General features: G+C 56.9%; 1 protein-coding gene across 1 annotated transcript in view; it reads right to left on the bottom strand.

Annotated features, from left to right (window-relative positions):
• QSOX1 (quiescin sulfhydryl oxidase 1) overlaps positions 1 to 20,426 on the bottom strand; it is a 30,075-nt gene extending 9,649 nt beyond the window's left edge. Inside the window, exons 1-8 of the mRNA XM_015586133.2 lie at positions 20,345 to 20,426; positions 16,955 to 17,055; positions 10,907 to 10,952; positions 10,287 to 10,389; positions 8,372 to 8,462; positions 6,112 to 6,257; positions 4,392 to 4,526; positions 2,292 to 2,421 (exon numbers count right to left, since the gene is read on the bottom strand). Of these exons, the coding sequence (XP_015441619.1) occupies positions 2,292 to 2,421; positions 4,392 to 4,526; positions 6,112 to 6,257; positions 8,372 to 8,462; positions 10,287 to 10,389; positions 10,907 to 10,952; positions 16,955 to 17,055; positions 20,345 to 20,426 (834 nt within the window). The remainder of the gene's footprint in view (positions 1 to 2,291; positions 2,422 to 4,391; positions 4,527 to 6,111; positions 6,258 to 8,371; positions 8,463 to 10,286; positions 10,390 to 10,906; positions 10,953 to 16,954; positions 17,056 to 20,344) is intronic.
• Positions 20,427 to 20,725: the final 299 nt, after the last annotated feature.

Consider the following 20,725-nt stretch of genomic DNA (forward strand, 5'->3'; position numbering starts at 1 on the left):
TCCTGCCAGCCACTCGCCTGGCAGAGTGAGACAGCAGGGAGCGTTCCAGCTCAGGCAGGGCGGGGGCGAGAGGGCACCCACGGGACCTGCACAGTGCCTCCCGACTGGGCACGCCCGGGGTTGACAGTTCCCCGGGGCTGAGAGGCCAAGTGAGCACGTCACCCTTCAAGCCTGCAGTGCCCCATGCACGCAGTGGGTCAGGGCGTGGGTTAGATGAGACACAGGTACAAGTCTCGGCTCAGCCACCCACTGGCTGGAGGGCCTGGGACAAGGCAAGGTGCTCGCCCCACTGGGTCTCCCTTTTTTCTCCGCGTGACCAGATACTGCTTGTACCCACCCCACAGAGTTTGTCAGGAGAAATACAAATAAGCTAACACACAGAGAGCGCTGTGCAGAGTCCGGCACCCTGTCAGAGCTCAAGAAACGGTGGCTGCTACCATCACTGCTCAGGAAGAAGCTACCCAAGCAAGGGCAGGGCCAAGATACCCTGCAGCCTCCAGGGGACATGAGGCAAGGCTCGAGCAGGCCCTGCAAGCCCGTGCCCACAGCCCTCTGCTCCTAGTCCTGAGTACACCTGGCTTCCCTCTGTCCTCTCCCCCAAGGCCAGCTCTGTCCTCCCTGAGGGCCCCGGCTTCTGGCATGAAGGGCTCCTTCACCCCACACTCACTTCCAGCACCTGAGGGCGGTGCTGCTTAAGCCCCTGCCAGACGCAGGCACTGCCTGAGTCTCTTCCCCTCACACTGACCGCAGACAGTCCCGCTGGGGGCCGAAGGAAAAGCAGCTTTGAGTCTAGCTGAGAGATGCAAGTGGCTCACAGAAAACAGCTTCCCAGGTAAATTCCTTCGCAGTGGACTGGGCTGGGAGGCGGGGTGTCTTGTCTCCTGAGGGATGCCTAGAATGGCCTCTGGGTGTCAGGTGTGTGTCAGGCAGGAGGGCAGCACACAGAACTGTCACGGACTTTCCCCCTCTGATTCTCTGGGCCAACCGTCCCAGGTCTCTGAGACTCGGAGACCGAGCAGCTCACAGGGTCTGAGGAAAGGCCTCTTTTATCAGGATGGGCTGAAGAACAGGGGCTCGGTCTGGCAGGACCTCTGGGAGGGGCGAGGGCTGTCTTGCCTTAGATGGTTAACAGCATTCTGGATACCTCACAGGGAGCTCTAGTGTAATATCTCTCTCTCTCTCTCTCTCTCTCTCTCTCTCTCTCTCTCTCTCTCACACACACACACACACACACACACACACACGACTAAGCCAAGTGGGCTAGGCTGGCGAGGTGGGGCAGGGGGACCAGGCAAGCAGGCAGCTCCTGTGGGAGAGGCACAGGTCACCCTCAGAGGCAGTCCCAGCTGCCCGCAGACTCAGCTGCCCTAAGAAGCTCAGGCCTGGCACCCAGGGCTGTGGGTGGCTGAGTCAGCAGGGAGGCTCTGAAGGGGACCAGGGCCTGGACCTGACTCAGCAGTCCTCAGCGGCCAGAGCCCAGGGGTTTAAGTAGGGCAGCACTGGCAGAGTATCTGGAACCAGAGAGAAGGACGCAGGGAGGCAGTGGAGGCAGGTGCAGGAGGAGGAGGCAGCCCACATCTCCCCTTCGGAGAGGAGGAAGGAGCATGGCAGAGAAAGGGGCGCAAGCTCTGATGCCTCAGTGCAAACCTCCGTCACACCACCTCCCACCTGGGAGGTTAGGCCTAAGGCGAGTCCCTTGAGCATCCTGAGCCTCCTAACTGGGGCTAGTACTCGCCTCCTTGCAGCCAGGTTGGGAGGATTGAATGCCTGACACACATCAGGTCCTCAGTCTGCAGCAGCTACACTTCGCGGAGTAGCCACACGGGCAGGAAACCACCAAGGAATAAGGAAGACCTGCCTGGGGCCAGGCACCAGGGTCAGACTCTGCTCAGTGTCTGGGAGGGAAGATGGGAGACTCAGAGAAGGCTTCTTTCCTTCACTGTGGCGTCCATGGGCGTGAGAGGCCACTCTCCAGGCTCACTCAAAGGTGGAGGACCCCGGCAGGCAGAGCCAGTCACTGAATTGGCTGGGGATATCCCCAGAGCAGCTGTCCCAGCCACACCCCTGCACAGAGTTGTCCCTGGCGGTGTGGCACTGGTGCAGGGCACGGCTGAGGCTTCAGGGTAGCAGCCCATGGTGGACTGGGACAGCTGTGCGGCCAGAAGTCCAGCCAGATGTCCAGCCAGACCAGGAGCTCCTGAGGGAGGGGCCGGGCTGACCCCTCCAGGCTGGGATGCACACTGACCCTCTGGAGCTGCACGCACAGACGAGGAGGGCTGGGGATGGCTCACCTGGGCGAGCACTGCCATAAACCTTTTCAGGGCCACCAGGCGCTGCCCCTCCAGGACAGAAAACTTGCCCACTTCGACCCGCAGGATGTAGTGCAGTGCAGATTCCAGGTCGGCCATGTAGATCTTGGAGCTGGGGACCCAGAAGGAGGCAGAGAAAGGGGCATTAACCACGGGCAGCCTGGGGAGGCACGGTCAGGGCTAAGGGGAGAGACGAGAACGGTCACGGCGGACAGACCCAGAGTCCCGTAAGCTGCCAGGAACTAGCTGTGTGACCTCGGTGTATTACTTAACTTCCTTGAGCCTCAGTTCCTCATCTGCTAGGACGGGGATAATAATAAATTGCTCACAGGTAGGTAGCTGAGAGGATTAAACACAAGCACAAATGTAAACCCCTCAGCAGCTCCTGGCATAGAGCAGGGGTTCCCACTCTGCAGGCCCAGGGCCAGCCCGTGACTCACTCAACGTGCTTTCACCAGGCCACTAGTGGAAGGCGGAGCTTCATTCTCCGTTCTGAGCAAAGACCCCTGGGGACAGACAAACAGACCGACAGGTGTACCCACACCACATGGCTCTGGGAAAGCTGGGCCCTTTTTGAGAGACCGAGCGAGGGTTTGGCTGCCCACCAAGCTGGGCATGGCGGGGCCGGGCAACGGGGTAAGTGGTAAGTGTATTTATTTGGGGGCTGATGTCCTCACAGCTACCAGACCTCAGGTGTTGAGCGAGGCTCCATCTCACATCTCCTGGGCTGACCCAGCTCCAGGGGAAGGGCTGCAGGCTCCCAGCTGGCTGCTCTACCCCGTGCCCGAACACTCGCCTGGGGTCTAGACTCAGGGCTCTCGAGGGCTGGTTGCTTCTCTAGCCACCTCCTGAGACCGGGGCTCTGGCCTCGGCTCCACAGGGAGCCAGGCCACCTCCGTCTACCTTCGAGGCCTCAGGGACATCCCCTGTAAAGTGGACTGATGACTCCGGCCCCACCACCCTCCTGAGGTTGTAGGAGGCCAACGAGGTCAGCTAAAGAGGTGGGCACTGTGACCGCCTGGCCAAGTCCTCTCTCTGCTCCACTGTGGTATGCCTGGGCCTCAGTTTACCTCTCCATTCTGGTGTTCTGCCTGAAGGAGTGGCCTCAGGACTGAGAGAGAGAATGTATGGAAGGTACCCACCCAGCACACAGTCTGGCACAGTAAGCGTCAGCTATTATAATAATCTGAGGGATCTGAATAATCATAATGACCATTTTAGTTTCTCTTCCCTTCTCCCTGGGATTTCCTAAAAATCTCTCCACGAGCACTTAAAGTTCCCCACGCCGGGATGCAATTTCCTTCCGGCAATTCCTTCTGAAAACCAGACGACCTTTCCCCCAATTTTCTTGTGCAGCCCTGGTGGAGGCTGCCTTCTGATGCGGCTCTGAGCTCCCTGGTCAGCTAATTCCACTTGGTATGAGGTGGAGTGTGGCCTTGTCTCCCCACCCCAAAAAGCAGGAATTCTACCACAGGAGCCTCGGAGCCTCAGAGAGAAGAGCAGCTTTCTCAAGTTTACAAAAGTGTATAAAGGTACAGACTACCTCAAACAGTAGTGAGCTCCCCGACAGCAGAGGCATTCAAATGAGGTTGGGTACCTTCCTAGAGGGGATGCGATGAAGGGGCTGTAAGCCTTGTGTGGGTGGGGACTCCATCTGCCCTGTACAGTCTGTGGTCACAGTGCCTAGGACTTAGCAGGCACTCAAAACCATTTGCTGAAGAAATCGCTGCTTGCATGGGAAACTGGCTTAGAGGCCACAGATTCTACTTGTTTTTGAAGAGTTAAGCTTAAGGAATGTGGGCCTTGGAAAGTATTTGTTCCATCACGAAGGACAAAGTGAATGCTGTTCACAACCCCCGCCCCAGTCAGCAGACACTGGGGAGGCTGCCAGCGGACTGCCACGCATCCAGGGCCCTCCTGGGCCCCCAAAGGCCAAGGCCAGCCCTCAGCGTGTCCGGGCGCGGGGCGGCATGCGCTCAGCCCAGCCCGTGACAAGGAACAGAGTGTGGTCTGAAGGGGGTGTCTGCGAGCCGAGCGAAGGCTGCGGTGGGGAAGGGATGAGGAGAATCCGGCGGGCCTCACCGATCTGCAACTTTCCACACGGTGGGAGCGACCGTGTTAGCGGTGGTTTGTGGGACCGTGGTCTGGACAGCCTCCCGGGTGTTCCCAGAGAACCTCTGCAGGTAAGCCGTGTAGAAGGACCTGGACTCCACAAGCCTGTGAGGGAGGAGAGCCATGCAGGGAGGCCGTGAGTGCGGAACAACAAAACCCCAGTTAGCTCAGCGGCGGTGGCAGGGGGTTCATCTGACAGAGCTTGGTCTGATCTTATCCTCAGCGAGGTCAAAATCGGGGCACCCAGGCTTCACTTTAACCTTTCCATTCACTGCTCACGCTGTGGAAAGCCTCTGCGACACCAGTGTGATGTCAAAATCCCAGCTGGAAAAGCAGCTGGCCTGCCCTGCAGAGGCTATGGGACAGAGCACCTCTGGGGTTCTGCCCAGGGACAGGATGGCTGGGTCTGACAACTCTCCCCAGAGACCAAGGGGGCAAAGTGACGGCTGACCTCGAGGAAGCCGCCCGCTCACAAGCTTGCTCTGAGGTACCAGAGGTGACATTATTCCCCAAGGAAATCCTACATCAAGGAGTTGATATACGATTTTTCAAAAAATAGCAACAACAAAAAACGATTAAATTCTCAAGTCCTTTTACAATCCGTTCGGTTTCGTTCCCTCTCCGGACAGAGAGGAGTCCTCAAGGACTCATCTCCTGGTCAGGGGCCCGGGAAGGGAGGGACACGAGGACCAGCAGTGGCGTGATGGGCCCCCCGGGGAGCTGGCACTGGGAAGCATGGCTTTCTCCTCCGCTGTCCTGGCCAGATGTTCATCGATGAACAGATGGCTCGGAAGCAACATCGTCACAAACAATTTTCCCCTCCACCAACTCCAAGTGAGGAAACCATGCCGCCTCCCCGGCCAGGGCTGGCACTCTCTGGGCCTGTGCAGAGAGTGACTCCCTCCTGTCCCCTTGCAGCCATCCTGCTTCCCTCCCCCAGCAGAACCCTGACGAAGCCTGGCCCAGCGCTACCCGGTGACCGGCCCAGCCTCAGCTCAGCGCGGGACGGCACGAAAGGCCCTACGGGGCAGCTCGCTGGGCACCGCGGGCAAGTCTGGGCCTCCCTGGCCCTCGCGCCCCTGCCTGCAGGGCCAGGCTGACATCCATCATCTATCTGCCCAGGGAGGGCACCGAGGCACCATCTGGCACCGTTTAACAGGCCATTCAGCAGCGGGAGCCTGACAGTGGGGCTGTGGATGGCCTGATTGTTTTCTCTTGGCATTTTGGAACTGGCTATTGTCGGGCTCCTAATGAACTTTTCTGCAATTAGAAAACCAAAGGGAGGGAGGGTCAGGCATCTCTGGGTGCGTGCCAGGCCTGCAGCCTGCCAACAAGTCTGTCCACGAACAGAGGGAGCATAGGCGGCTGGGGACGAAGGCCAGGGCTGTGGCGGGGAGGGCGCAGAAGCGCCAGCGCTGGGTGAGCCAGGGACCCGAGGCGGGACTCCTGAGCTGGGGGCAGCATCCCGTTCCGGTCTCCCGGCTTCTGGAGGTACAGACACAGTCCCACACCGCACAGGCACACGTGTGCTTCTCCTGCAGAGGGTGCTGCTCGCCTGCCCAGGGACTCCTCAGGGGACTCACGGGAGAAAGGACTCGGCAGCCGCTGTGAAAGGCTGGCAGCCTCTCTAGGCAGGAAGAAAAGCTGAGCACAGGGAGGGAGGAGGAGGGCAGAGGGACACCACACTTACACGGGGACCCGGGAGATGGAGCCGTTCCGAAACAGCAGGTAGCACGATGGGAAGTTGGTGACACCGAACTTGCTCACCACGTCTGCCTCCGTGTTCAGGACCCTGCGCACGGCGATGCCTCGACGCTGGGACAAGTCCAGAGTCACCTGCAGAGACAGCAGACATCTGGGGGCCAAGCCACCGGGCAGAGGGAGCCCTGAGAAAACACCTGGGCAGCATCTATTGTGATGAGTGAGAGTCTCGCGTCACCAATCGTGTCTACCCCACAGGTAACAAGAGGCAAACCCCGCCTTAGAGCTGGGGCCTCGGAACTGGGCCCACCACACGTCTCGAATCTTCCAGGACAGTTTAAATTTAACGCGATTTTCTTTCCAATGAAAGCAAATTTGTAAAAGGTATAATAAAATGTGGGTTCATCTTTATTCTTATATTTATAAGGCTTTTCTATCTATATTCCAAATCAGAAAAACACGCTAAGTCAGACATGACTTTATTTTTAGAAAGAACTAGGAAGGGGAAAAAGATGTTAGCAAGCGTTTACTGAGTTTGCATTGTGTGCTGTAGACAGATTGCTTCATTCATCTTCAAAATAACACTATGAAGCAGGAACTATCTTTAGCAGACTGGGCGAGGAGGGGCAGAGCAGTAGAGGCCCGCCGGCCTACACCTCTCCCTGGCCTGTTTTCCTTACTTGCAAAATTATAATAATAACATTAACAACCTAAGAGGGCTGAATGGGTTAATTTTTTTCAAGGCTTAGAACGATGACTTGCAAATAGTAGGCATGTAAGTGTTCATTTCAAAAGCAAAACTTCTGTTGTAGATGAAGAAACTGAGGCTTAGAAGTGAAATTGTGTGTCCAGGTCACCCGGCTGGCAAGCGTCTGCGCTGGGCTATACAAATCCCAGTTCAGCTCTTGGCCACTGTGCCCTCCTGGCCCTCAGACTAACCATCCCCGAGCACCTGTGCATGGACAGAGCCCATGGGAGTCCCTGTTCACTCAGGTACTTGGGGCAGAGGCAGGTGGGGAGGGAGAAGAGCTGATTCCAATGAACTTCTATGGGACAGGCCTGACCCCAAGCCTGGACTGGGACTCCGGAAGGGAAAGGCACAGAGCTCTGTGCTCCGTCTCACGAGAGGCCTGGAGACCGTGCGTGCGCAGCTCTCGACTGTGCTTGATGAGTTTCAGGAGGAAAACCACGCAGAGCCAACAGCGGTGTTTGATTTTCTCCTCGCTCTCCTGCCTCGCCTAACCCCCTGCACTGCCTGGAACTTCTCCCAGGCACTGGCTCGTCCCTCTTCCGCATCCAGGAAAGGCCCACACGTGGTCTGGAGAAGTCCATGAGCCAGTGGTGGAACAGTCAGCTCTCTCCATTAGGCCAGGGGAATGGATCTTGATAAAGCACCCACTCTGTGCCAGCTACTAATCCAGGCCCCCTGCCTAAATCATCTCCTTTAACTTTCTCGACGATACTCTGAAGAAAGGTAATTACCACTTTATAGACAGGGAAATGAAGCTCAGCAAAGTTGAGTAACTTGATCAGGACATATCACGTAAGTGATGGAGTGGAAATTCAAACCAGGATGGTTCTGTTAGCTGTCTCACGTGGTAAGGGGCCCCATTTCCTCGGGAGAGACTGGATGATCTCTGATGTCTCCTCCCTCCCATTTCGTTTTTATTCCCATTCCAAGGGGTTGGAGTGGGGGGCAGTGTGGGCTCTGGAGGCAGACAGACCTGGTTCAAAGCCCTGCTCTATGAAGCCACTGGCTGTGTGATCTCAGACATGTCATACGATCGTCTTCATTAATTGTGAAGATTAGCATCTATGCACATCGGCAATCTAATCCAATGCTCCATAAACAGCAGATGTAACAATATTTGGTTTCAATGAGGGGGATAAAAACAGTCACAGGACAATGATATAAAACATAGTCAGTAGTGGTATGTTAACTTTTGTATGGTGACAGATGGTAACTAGACTCATTGTGGTAATCATTTCACAATGTATACAAATGTCAAATCACTGCTGCGTACCTGAAATTAATATGGTCTGTCAATTATACTTCATTTAAAAAAAAAATATGCAAAGATTTTTAAATGGAAAGGTCCAGCTCCTACACGTCTCGATTCTCCCAGCAGGGGTCATGTCAGTGCACGTGGCCGAGACCCTGGAATTCTGGGAGCAGCCCTGCTCCTCAGCTCACTGGGTTTTCTCTCAAGGGCGACGCAGCAGTTGCAGAGACCCCAAGGGCAGCTCACCTCTCTGCCCAGGTAGGAGCCTTCCTTCTCAAAGATCAGGGCCAGGTACTCGTCATTGTTTCTTGCAAAGAACCCATCAATCTCCTCCAGCCTGTAAGAGACAACGCTGGCAGTCACTCTCTACGGTTGGTGACAATGAAGCAAAACAGTGGGTGACATCAGACGTGGCGGACGCGGTACTGCGAGTGTGTCCACACGAACCTCCTGTGCTTCCACACGAGGCTTCATGGAAGTCGCCCCCTCCTGCCACCGAGAGGGGGAGGAAACCCAACCCTTAGTCTCAAAGGACGATGCCCCGTGGCTAACTCTGGTTCTTCATCTCACCCACCTGGCTGATTCGCTCGTTCACTCCATTTAAGAGTGAGGAGTGCGCGGAAGGTGGTCTGGGGAGGGGGACAGGGAGGGGACCCTTTGAGACCGGCTGTCTCTATGTTCTGGGTGAGGACCAGGCTTAGTGAATATGGACTTAATTGGTCCCTAAGAGACTGGCAGTTAGTACCCACCAGATACAAGCCTGGATCTGCGGCAAGTCACTCCCGATTGGGAGATTAAGCAGAACAAGTGAATTAAAGAACCAGAAAGTCATGAGTGCAGGAGACCTGAGAAACGGTCTCATCCAATCTCCTTATTTCAAGATGAGAAAACTGAGGCCCAGAGCTTAAGTGGCAAATTTTATTATTCCCCCCAAATCAGAGAATTAAGCTACCGATTGTTTTCATATCTCAAAATTTCAACAGAAAATAGCTACGTAATATAAAAAATGATTTGTCTCCTTTTCCTAACTCAAAGCAAAACACCATGACACATACTTAAGAGGCTAGCAGGTGACATGGCATCAGGGGACTATGACTTCCTTTTATCCCCAATCTGATGGCCTAGTTCCCTCGGCTGGGTCCAGTGATGTGGCAGTGATCACGTCTAAACAGAAGGCACACATGGAGCCAGCACTGGAGCCCAGCCCAGGGACAGCACAAAGGACATGCTAGAGGCGGTGGCCTGAGGATGAAAAGGGATGTACACTCTGACCCCAACCTCTCCAGCACATCCGTTGGTGCTGTTACTAGGCTGGGCTCTAGCACTGGCCCCCTGAGGGGCACACAGACTGAAAACTGACCTTATAAATCCAACTCACAATGACTCTTACTGTTCTTTCTAATTCTCCATCCTCCGGAGGTCCTCCCTGAGCCCCCGGACTGGGCACGTAGTCTTGGTGTGGCTTGGGGTTCCACAACCAGACCCAAGAAACAGGTGCCCTGCTCCTTATTTCGTCCCTTCCTTAATGACCATGTCCCTGCCTCTCGTTTTCTCACATCCCTCAAGGTGCAATTTTAGCACCCCTTTTTCCTAGAAAAGAGGCAACCGTGGAAGCCCGGGAGGAGGAGACACCGGCCACCGTGCCTGACTCTGCAGCAGAGAGAGCAGAATCATATCCCCCAGCCCCTAGTCACAGCCATTGCTCAGGAAGACGACCTCCCTCATTCATGGAGACGGGGCTTAACTCTTCTCATCCCCCAAACCCTTTTCCTCTAAATAGTACCCAATCTCCCTTTCCCTCCCCATGCCCTCTCCCCCAGTGGTCCTTCCTGGGTTAGATCATGTGAAATTCTGCTGTATCCCCAAACGTTCCTGGGGACAGGTGTGAGAAGCAGCAGCAGGCATGACCTGGAGAACGCCTGCCCCTTTCCCTTCCCACCTGGCTGGAAAGATCCTTGCACCTGTCAGTCAGCCCCAAGAAGACAGGGCTCCCAGGTAGGCCCTCCGGCACCAGGAAGCCCTCCGGCCCGCGGAGATGGCTGCTCCAGAGGGAACAGGAAGAACCAGCCTGGGTCCTCTTCCCTGCTGTCCCCACCACCTTCTTGCTTCCAAGCCTGTGATTCTGGCCACCTTGCACCAAGCCTGCCCCAATCCCCAGTACCTGGCAGGCTCCAGTGGGGGACAGGCAGGGGGCCACGTGACACTGTGGGACTCCAGCGCGTTAATGAGCCTCTCCCGCAGCGTCTGCACGTCAGCACCAGCCACTGTGAATGCAGACAGACGGGGGGAGGGGCGTGAGGAGAGCCAGGGAAGGAATCCAGCATCCCCATCAGCTTCACTCACAGACAGAAAACGCCCAGGACCGCCAGTTCTGAGAGAAACGGGGCATGGCCAGCCCTCTGTACTGGAGGAGTGGGGTGGGGGCTACTCACAGCCCTGAGCTATGCCAGGGGGACAGGAAAGACTCCCTCAGACCTGGGCCTGTGAGGGCGCTCCCCAGGGGCTGTCTGGCCTGCCCCTCTGGACACTAAGCCCACTCTGATGTGAAGGGCTAGTCCGGGAACATGGCAACCCTCCCCCGTCCCGGGACCCCGGACAGGCTAAAATGGAAGGGCCTGTCAGCCTGGGTTTCCTGAAGGCATCGGCTTTCAGTTGGAGAAGTCATCACTGGACCCTGCTGGGCTTTCGGCCCTGCAGAAACCCAGGTAAGAGAGAGAGGCAGGGAGAAGATGACATTGACGTCACCAACGCCCACAGCACGACACGAGCCAGGACACTCACCTGGCACTGTTGTTCCCGAGCCGGTCTTGGTAAAGGCCTTAAAGAACTGGAAGCAAACACACGGGCAAGAGTCAGTGACGGGTGGAGCCCAGAGCACGGTGCCGGACGAAGCTGCGTTTCAGACCCAGCGGCTTAAATGGGGCGACTCTGGGCTAATCGCTTAACTTTCGTGAGTCTTCATTTCTTCACGTGTAAGATCAAAACAGGGAGGTTTGGCTCTTGGAGCTGGACACTGATTCCTTTCCCCACTGTCTTCGCGTCTAATCCCTAATCCCACAGCTCTGAGGCGCCCAGAGAAGCTGCAGGCGGCAGCCTGGACACCTTACTGGAGGCGGACTTCCTACAAAGCACCAGAACCCAGCACGTAAAGACTGGGAAATTTTTATTGTGTGAATGAACATGAAGACCACTGCTGTTTTCCTTAGGGATCCATCTGGAAATATCAAGTGAAGTCACTTCGTACACCCCAGGGAAAGGTTAGCCACCCTCGGAGGCAGTCTGTCCTTGTTCCTTATCTTGGAGAAGGGGCTTGAAGGCTGCTGTCCCTGTCCACTGGGAATGGCCAGCCTGGCTCAGCAGAGGCTCTGGGTAGGGATGGGCTCCGGTTCGGTCCTACTGAAATGTGGCCCAGAGCCTCTGAAAACGCAAGTCTTGTTACAGACTGTCCAGTTTAACGCACAGCTTCGCTCTTTTCCCATTTACATGACACCCCAGGCCCAGTCTGTCACTCCCTGGGCAAGAGGACAGAGAGAACGGAGGATGACTCCTTAGAATCTGGGCTTCTAAGTGGAGAGAGAGCTGCCAGGACTCAGGAGGGGACAGAGTTCAGTTGTCCTGACGGACAGCCACTCAGCTGCCCGGGGAAGAGCCTGCAGGCTAGGAAGTGGCCTCTTCCTGAGGTCCCTAACCTCAGGGCCACTTGTATCTACCTTTGACCTCTGCCTCCAACAGCATTTGGCCTTATCCCAGGCTGGTGGTGGAGTGCGGGCCTCGGGGTCTGCAAGACCAGGGTTCGTGGCCCAGCTCTGCCATGCCTTGGCTGTGTGACCTTGGGCAGTCATTAACCTCTCCGAACCTTCTCATCTTTAACACATTTGGAATTAATAAAATCGTGTCCACCTAACACTTGCAAAACGATCACAAATGTCCCGGACTGTGTGACATGAGATCAAGTAGGTAAAGCACATGAAGGCATTTATGGACTGACTGTTTCTCAGAAACAAAATTTAAAAATACACCTATAAGGGGTTTGGTGTGCTCACAAATAACAACCCGGAGGCTGATTGTTACAACGGCGGTCACCCTCGGAGATGGCGCCCCTGCTTCCGTAGACAGGACACACCTCGACTCACACAGGACACACCTCGACTCCTTTCCATTAGCATGAGACACGCCTGAAACCATGTGACCTTCCCATGCTTACAGCTGTCATTTGCAGTTACTGAAAAGTAACACAGTAACTTTTCTTCCTCAGCCTTCAGGATGGCCAGGTACTTATTAAAGAGGCAGGCATCACCTCCATCAAAAGGCAGCCCCAATTATCATGCTGTATCCCCTGAAGCTTATGTACTATTACATACCCAGGTTACCTCAATAAAAAAAGAGAGAAAGGCCGCCTCCCCAGACCCCAGCTGCAGGCAGCGTTGACTCGGGTGGGAGCCTCAGTCAGCGAGAGTGAACTTGCCACCCGCCCTCCTTCCCACCTTCCTGACTGGGAGGCCAGGCCGATAGCTCGTTCATCCCTGCCAGTCCCACGGCGCCTGGCCCAGTGTCTAGGACACAGAAGTACTCAAAAGACATCTGCTCGGTTAGACTGAGAATCTCTGCCCTTTGATCATCTTGGAAGCTCATGTAAAAATCACAGTAAAATCGAGTCGAGGTACATTTTTGTCCTCTCGTTAAAACACATCCTCATTAAGTCAGCTGTGGGAGGCGCGTACCCCACCCAAGGGGAACCACCACCAGGCCTAGGGAATGGGCAGTGAGTTTTCTCTTCTCCAGAGGCAGTCAGCACCCGGTCCGTTTTGTCACTTTACACAAGAGCTTCTGCCTTCCCCAGGTTTGCAACCCCTGCAAGACCTCCCCATCTCCCCAAAGGCAGGAGACCAGCGGGCAGGTCTTTATGGACCTAACCAGGAGCAGCTGCCTTCCGGGGGCCAAGTGAGGCTGAGCGGAACGCACACTCAGCGATGATCTATGGCACTGAATCCAACCTTTTAAAACAACTTTTAAGGAAACTGATCCAGTCTCCAAATACCTTGTGGTGAGCCCGTGGGGACCCACAGGCTTAACCATTCTGACGCGTGGACCCTCGGCGGAGATGGCTGGGAGAGCAGCTGGGGGGGCCCGCCCATTTCCAGGGAGGTGCTGGAGACGCCCTTCTGAGCCGTCTCCCTCCCGTACATGTACATCTCACTCTCTAGTAATGGCCCGACTCTGTACCCCACAGGGTGTCACCCTCCCAGGCTGGAATTCAAGGACCTGCCACTACTGGGCTCCCTTCTTCTGAGCCCAGCCTCAACCCTGCACTTGACCCTCTGCTCCAGCCAGACCAGTCCTCCCAGCACACCACAGCCCTTCCCACACAGGGCCTCTGCTCCCACCTCCTCCCCTGCCCGCACGCCTCTCCCCTTCGACACCACGCAGAAGTCCCCTCCTACAGGAAATCCTCTCTGATGCACGAGCCCAGCAAACCTCCCAGCCTTCACTGCCGACAGACTTCTCACCGCCTGTCGACTAGCTGAGGAGCTCTGAGTGTCCTTACGGACAGGACAGGGCTTTCGTGCCTGGCCTCTCACGCTTCTGGCCAGGTCGTGCACCCGGCAAACACTCACTCGACAGCTGCTGATGAGTGGACTGCCTCAAGTGCAGTGCCCAGAGGGGCGACCATGAGCCCCAGGGCCAGTGGGAAGGAAGACAACTAACATTTAGTGACCATTTTCACACGTAAGACCGCATTTCACACCTGGCAGCAATCCTACTGGGTAGAGATTATTATTCCGCTTTTACAGACAGGGAAACTGAGGCCTGTGGCTGAGGCATTGTTAAGAGACTTTCCAAGTCACACACAACAAGCAGGGGGGCCAGGATTTGAACCCATGTCATTTATCGCCTCAGCATCCTCCCCACTTCCCCCTAATGGTGCTGATTCCTGTCATCTTGATCCCATCCAGGCCTTTGGATCCTGGTCCATTTCCCACTGAGGGGCACCCCTGTGGCCCACGGCAAAGCCCTTCCCCCAGAAGTCCCAGCCTCTGCGCGCCAAGCACCACCCAGAACCTGCTGCACACTGGTCCCTGCCCTGCGCTTTTGTTTCCTCCCAGCTGGGCTCCAGTTCCCGTCTGATGAGGACCTGACACAGCTGGCTCGCCCTGCAGAGCCAGGCGTTTGCTAAACAGGCTGGGCTGGTGGAGGCTCACTGTTTCCTCATGGTGACAAAGGGCAGGAGGCGGAGGAAAGGGACAATGACATGTGCCACTGGGGGTGGCCAGACTCTCGTGTGGGCCTGTCCCCATCACACCTGCAACACTCTCTCTTCCCCCTGTTCAACACGTGACCTTCTCTCAATGCTCTCACGGCCTTTATGGGCAGGAGCGAGGACAGGCTCCAGGCCCCAGGTGGCAGCAGACAGGCAACGGGGCTCTGTCTGGCAGCCAGGCCGGCCTCTAGGATCTGCTCTGCTTTCTAGGGCGTCCGGCCACGCTGCCCACGGGCACCCCCGGCTCTCCACGGGCTGGAATCTCTGCACATCTCGAACCTGAGTAGTGTTCTCCAAACACCAGAAGCAACCTAGTAGTAAGTCATAAAATCCGTTTAGTGACTCACAGCTAATATTTTTCTTATGAATAGAAGAGAAAATATCAGTATGTACGGCACTTAGGAAGAATATTGTTTTATGGAGCTTTTGTTTTAGGGATAACGGATACAAACCAACTTCTGGATCTCACTGTAGATGTGCGCGCCTTACTGTAGGTCATACGAACAGGGTTTGGAAGCCTCCGCGTCAGGCCTCAGAGCAGAGACCCCGCAAGAGCTTGAACCACGAGTTCCCTGGACGTGAGTCCCCAAGACAGGGCGCCGAGTGCTCTCCCTGCCCAAACTGGACTGCAGGCTCCTTGCGGGAGGCGGGAGGTCACGGCACTAATCTCTGGGGCTCTTAAGAAAGGGACAGATGACAATCGGCCTGGCCCAACCAAGTGCTGCCCACGCAGAGACTGGGGAAGGTCGAGACCAGCTCAGGGCCCTCCCGGGCCCTCCCACAGCCAGCTGGGCGCTCCGGGAGGTGATTAATCACTTGAGGCACTCGGGCTGCGTGTGCTGCGTGACCCAGGCAGGCACCGAGGAGCGTCTGTGTCCTGGCTGCCTGGGCCGCCTCCTTCACGCCCACGGAGCCCCAGCCTCTCCCCAGGCAGAAACAGAAAGCCCCAGGTGCCAGGCCCCATGGAAGCCTGCGGCATGTCCTGGCCGGCCACATACCAAGGCCAATCCCTGTCCCAGAGGCCAGCAGTGCAGCAGTGGCTAGAGCTCTGTGCTGAGTCCCCACTGGGAGAAACGTCAGCCTGCGAACTGGGACGGCTGCTGCCACACTGGGACCCTCACCACGGCTCAGCCCCACCCCCTCCCTGGAGAGTGATTCTAAATGTTTTCAGTTACATGTTTTGGGGCCGAGGATAGGGCAGCAGCCCTGCCAGGGAGGTCTTTTAACCTGAAAGGAATGACTGATAAGCAACCTCTCTGAGGCTCTTAAGAAATGGACAGATGATCAGCCTTGCCCAACCAGGGGCCGCCACCTCTAAAGGATGTGGCAGGAGGTGCTGGCTCACCACACTGTCCCCCAGCCAGCCTGGCTTCCACTGACCCTGGGGCCTGGGTCCGGGACCTCAGCCCAAGTAGAGAGGGGAGCACAGAAGGGCACGCTGAACCCAGCAGGGCAGCCTTGGGCAGGAAGAACGGAAAGGTCGCATGGAGTCAGAGCTGGATGCTGTTGGGGCTGGGGCCTGGCTTTCGGGGTGAATCCTCCTGGAGTAATTAGACTGATGGTTCTGCTTGGGACCTGAAGCCCCTAAGCTCAGAGATATTTTGCTCCGGAGACCATGCTTGGCCTTTTAGCTTCAAGGCATTTCCTGACCATTCTTCGTGGCTATGGAGGAACCTACTTTTCCAGATGCCATTCTGGTAAGGGGGGGCTAGTTATTTGGAGCTGGAGTTAGGAGCTGCCGATTCGAATGCTCAGCCTGTGCCCCGGGAGCACGCTAAGCAGAGCTGCGCGGCCTGGCCAGCCTGGGCTTCCCCGGCCTCCTATATGAGAGCCTGGAAGTTGTTCGGATGTTAATTCAGCTCTGGATAAGCCACGGGTGGGCAGGCTGGCAGGCGAGGCCTTTGCTGCTTCCAGCGAGGCTGGGGCGAAGGAGCCTTCCTTGCTGGGTGTGCCACCTCTCCGGACGTGACCGGGATCCCTGCCACCTGAGGCGGTGTGGCATTCCGACCATGGGGTGAGGCTGTCCTGACAGGTTGCTTCTGAGCTACTTGGGTTCCAGGCACTTGGTTGATGAGGACGAGACTTGCCAGTGTCTCTGGGGTCTTTTTCTGGGGGACTGTTGGGCCCCTGAGTCTGATCCTGCTGTGGGCAGGTCAGAGCCTGAACCCTGGTTTTACAAGGTTTAGATCAGACCATTAAGGCTGTCGGGAGGGAGAGGAATTGGGAAGAGGCACCTGAGAGCTGGGAGCTCTCACCAGCCCGGGTGACCGTCTATCTCTTCACAGCTGAAATCTGCCCATCGTGACAAATCCCCACACACCCCCTGCCCTCATAAAGGGGAGAACTTCCAGACGGAAGGAACCTCTTTCTTCTCTGCCTCCCAGTTCATGTCTCTTTCTGCCTCTGTCACAGGTGTGTCTCACCGAGCACAGGGACAGTGCTCCAGGGGCTGGGATCCAAATGGACGCAGCCCAAGAGCATGAGAGGAGCCCGCAGAGCTGGGCAGATCCCAGGGACTCCCGCGGCGGCGGCCCCGGCCCCCAGGCCCGCCCGCCCCTCCTGTCACGCACCCTCACGGTCGGGAAGCCGGGGATGTTGAAGTCTCTGCACACTGCACTGTTGGTCTCGTCAGCACAGTCCAGGGCAGCGAGATTCAGCGCCGGCCTCCAGTCTGAAAGGACAGAAAAACGGGGGTAAGGAAGAGGGGCTGGCACGTCTGCCTGTCCCCGCCCCCCTGCCATACCCCACCCCCACCGACTCCGCCGCAGCTCTTATGGAAAAGTCCCCCCTTCCTCAGAAAAGGACCTCTGACATAGCCTGGCTCGTCGGCCTTCAGTCGTGCTTAGGACACAGCTAAATAGCACAAGCAATGCTCAGAATGGCATCTGTGTTCCCTCTCGTTGTGGGGCGCGGGACTGGAGGGGCTGAAGAAAGGTGGGAGATGGCCTGGCCCTCCAAGGAAAAGCCCTGGTATCGCCTCTGTCCCTGCTGCCCTCTAGGGAGGATTGGTTCCGGAAGGGTGGAGAGCATGCCTCAGGAGGTGTGGAACCTCCCAGGGGACCCTCGGTGACAGTTTCTGCAGTCAGAGGTACTGGCGGTCAGCCCAGCTTGGGTGAGTGGGACATAAGGTGTCAGGGACCGGCTCCCCAGCCAGAGAGGGAGCCAGGAAATCCAGGGGCACCTGGAATCTAGTAGCCACAGGGGAAGAGCCCCAAGGCCAGGAAGGAAATGACAGCTCCCGACATCAGGCCCCAGGTTGCAAGTCCTCCCTGTGCTGTAACTTATTGGCAGAGAGAACAATGGCACCATTCTGGGCCGCAGCCCAGGATCGGGGAGATGGAAAACAAATTCATCTACCAGGCAGGCCTCCTGAGCTCTGATTCAAGGTCAAGGTGCCCCTTGAACATCCCCCAGAGTTCCATGTTACTATGAGGCTGCTCCATCTTGGAAGGCGCGATATACGACGTGAAACCACAGGACTGGTGAGGTGGCGATGGCCTGGTGCCATGTGGCACAGAGCACTGAAGGAGTCCGCATGCAAGAGAGCCCAGCCCGAGGGACGACGCGTGGGCCTGGCGGCAAAGGGGGAAACCGAGTGGACCCTTGACGGTCAGCCGAGTTGACAGGGCACTGCGTGAGCAACTCGAGGAGCGGAGAAGCAGCAGGCCTCAAGGGGCTGTGACAGAGGCCAGATGACCAGGGAGATCACCTGCTGGGAGGCAGGCAGGGCCAGTGTGAGCGCTCGCCTAGAGGGTCTGGGCTGATTCCCACAGCTCCCGGGAGCCACTGGCTTTTCTGGGCGCATGAGTGAAGGAAGAAGCCTGCCTGGCGGCATGCTTGCTCCACACAGCACCCTACACCTCTCATCCAGAGCACAGGATGGGGTGGGGGGCAGAGGGGCATTTAGCCCACCCAGCACCCATTAAGTACAGAATACTAATATCCGAATAACATCCCTGAGAATCGTGGCTTTGCCAGGACCTCTTACCTCCCCCCAAACCTGTTCCTTATGATGTCTGAAAAACCATTATTTCAGAAGGCGTCAGAGCTCCCCAAATCACTTTATGTCCGAGGAAGGAGTGGTACCCTCACTTCCACGAGGCAGATGCAGGAAGAGGCAGGACACCTCCTGGGCAACCCTCCCCCCCAACCCATCCCTCAAAGGCAAGGCTCAGACCAACTAAGCTGGTCCTTCCGGAGTGACACTAGGGAGGGGGCCTGGGACTGTGAGGCAGGCCTGAGGCACCACTCCCTCCTCCTGGTCCCTCCCCACCCCCTTCCACTCTCAGCACTGAAGCTTCTGGAAGCCTGGCAGGAAGGCGTGAGTGGGGTGAAGGAGGGCAGAAGAGGGGATAGGAAGTGGACCGAAGTGTTCAGCAGAGACGGGTGGGTCACATGCTAACATGCCATTTCCCCGACTTCCCCAAACCCCGTCTCACCCAATGCCTTTTGGGGAGCTCTCTGGACTCCCCTAGCACACGACGGCGGCAGTCTGAGTTTATCCAAATCCCTGCAGGCGGGCGTGCATCTTTTGGCTTTAAATTTCACTTGCAAAGCAGCCTGCTCGACCTGCGGCTGTGCTCAGGGTCTGCTCCGTGCCAGGTTCGGGACGGTGGCCCTCCTGCTCTCCTGTGCACTCTGCTCTACCCTGTCACCCGCAACCCCGGCGTGGGCACCACTTGGTAGGGGCGGAGTCGAGCAGCTCGCCCACACAGATCCACAATCCTGCCCACCCTCCCTCCCAAGTCTCCCCGCCCCCCATCCTAGGCTCCTTACTCACCTCACTTCTAACCTGCCTTCCACACCTAGTGAGCCTCCCTCACGGGCCCCCCAGCCACCAAGTGACCCTTCCTACCTGCGGCTGTGATTATGTCGGTCTCTACTCAATATTCTCTGGTGGCTCCCACTGCCTTGAGAAGAAAACCTACAGCCATGAGGCCATTCTCCATCTGGCCCCTGCCCGCCCACTCGGCCCCCTCTGCTGCAAGGAGGCTGAGGCTTTTCTCCTTCCCTGAAAGCACAGTGCTGGCTCTCGCACGTCTCCAGCCCACTCCCACGGCCACCCCTCCCTTCCCCCTAAGCCCCTACTTGTCAGGAGCAACTCGGTTTGAACGTGATTTTTCCACCCGGGAAAAGCTGCCTTACGAGCTCAAGACTCAGAGGTCTGCCTATGTCTCTACTCACAGTTACGAGTCTGTCCATCCCTGAATGCCTGTTCATTTTCGCATCCTCACTGCCTCGCTTCCCCATTATCCAGCACACCAGCAGGTGCTCAGTGACTACCGAATTATACCACCGACCCAGGCCGGGAGCTGGCCCTCAGCAGCTCCGGTTCTGGAACATCTACTCTCAGGCTCAGTGTATCCTCGGGTCCAGGTAGGGGGCGAGGTTGAGGCCAGTTGCCTGGGGACGCAAGAGAGAAGCCTTGCCCAGGTACAGGGCTTTGCCCTGGACCACAGGGAAGAGCACCCAGGCCTCCTTCCTGTGGCTCCTTCCCCAACCAAGCCAGGCCCAGGGGAGGGCAGGAAACACAGGTCACCCCCTACAGCCATCGGACACCCTCTAAGCTTGGCTCCTTCTGCTCTGTATCGGCTCTGGTCACTTTGTTCAGGGAGACGACAGGAGAGGCCCAGCTGCCCTCGGGAGTCAGTAAGTCATCCTTCCACCAGTGGTGGCCCCTGGCAAGGTGACCAAGGACCACAGGTGTCAACTGCTTGTCTCCTCTCTGAGAGCGTAGGCCACCACCTCTCCGGGCAGAGTCAGTGCCTGCTGCCCCCTGGGGAATACAGACTCTGAAGGAACAGGCAGGGGACAGAAGAAAAAGCCAGTGTTCAGTGAGCCATGGCACACTCTAGGTGACCACTGGAGGTGGGTGTCATTCCCCACAAACGAAGACAGGGACTGAGAGGCCTCCAAGATGTCCAAGACTCCCAGGCTCACCTCGCCGGTTAGGATGCTACCTCGGTATTTTATATTTGCTGCAATCACAACCTTCCCCATGAGGGAGAGGATGGCAGAAACAGCTGCGTCTTCCAGCTCCATGCCATTCTCTGTAACTCATAGCGGCCGGTATCGCAGACCCAGATCTCACTCAGCGAGGACGAACTCCATAGCCGGAGAGTTGACCGTGTGCCTCAGTGATCTAGCTTCCCCATTATCCAGCACACCAGCAGGTGCTCAGTGACTACCGAATTATACCATCGACCGAGGCTCGCAACTACCACCCCATAAGGAAAGCCAGGGACTCATCTCGAGATGAGCTTTCCTCCCCTGTAAAACAGATCAGAACACTGTACCCAAGGTGCGCAACCAATCGGTGGTGACATCTGAACCCAGAACCT

This window comes from Pteropus alecto, unplaced genomic scaffold, assembly GCF_000325575.1.
Source record: "Pteropus alecto unplaced genomic scaffold, ASM32557v1 scaffold101, whole genome shotgun sequence".
NCBI lineage: Eukaryota > Metazoa > Chordata > Mammalia > Chiroptera > Pteropodidae > Pteropus > Pteropus alecto.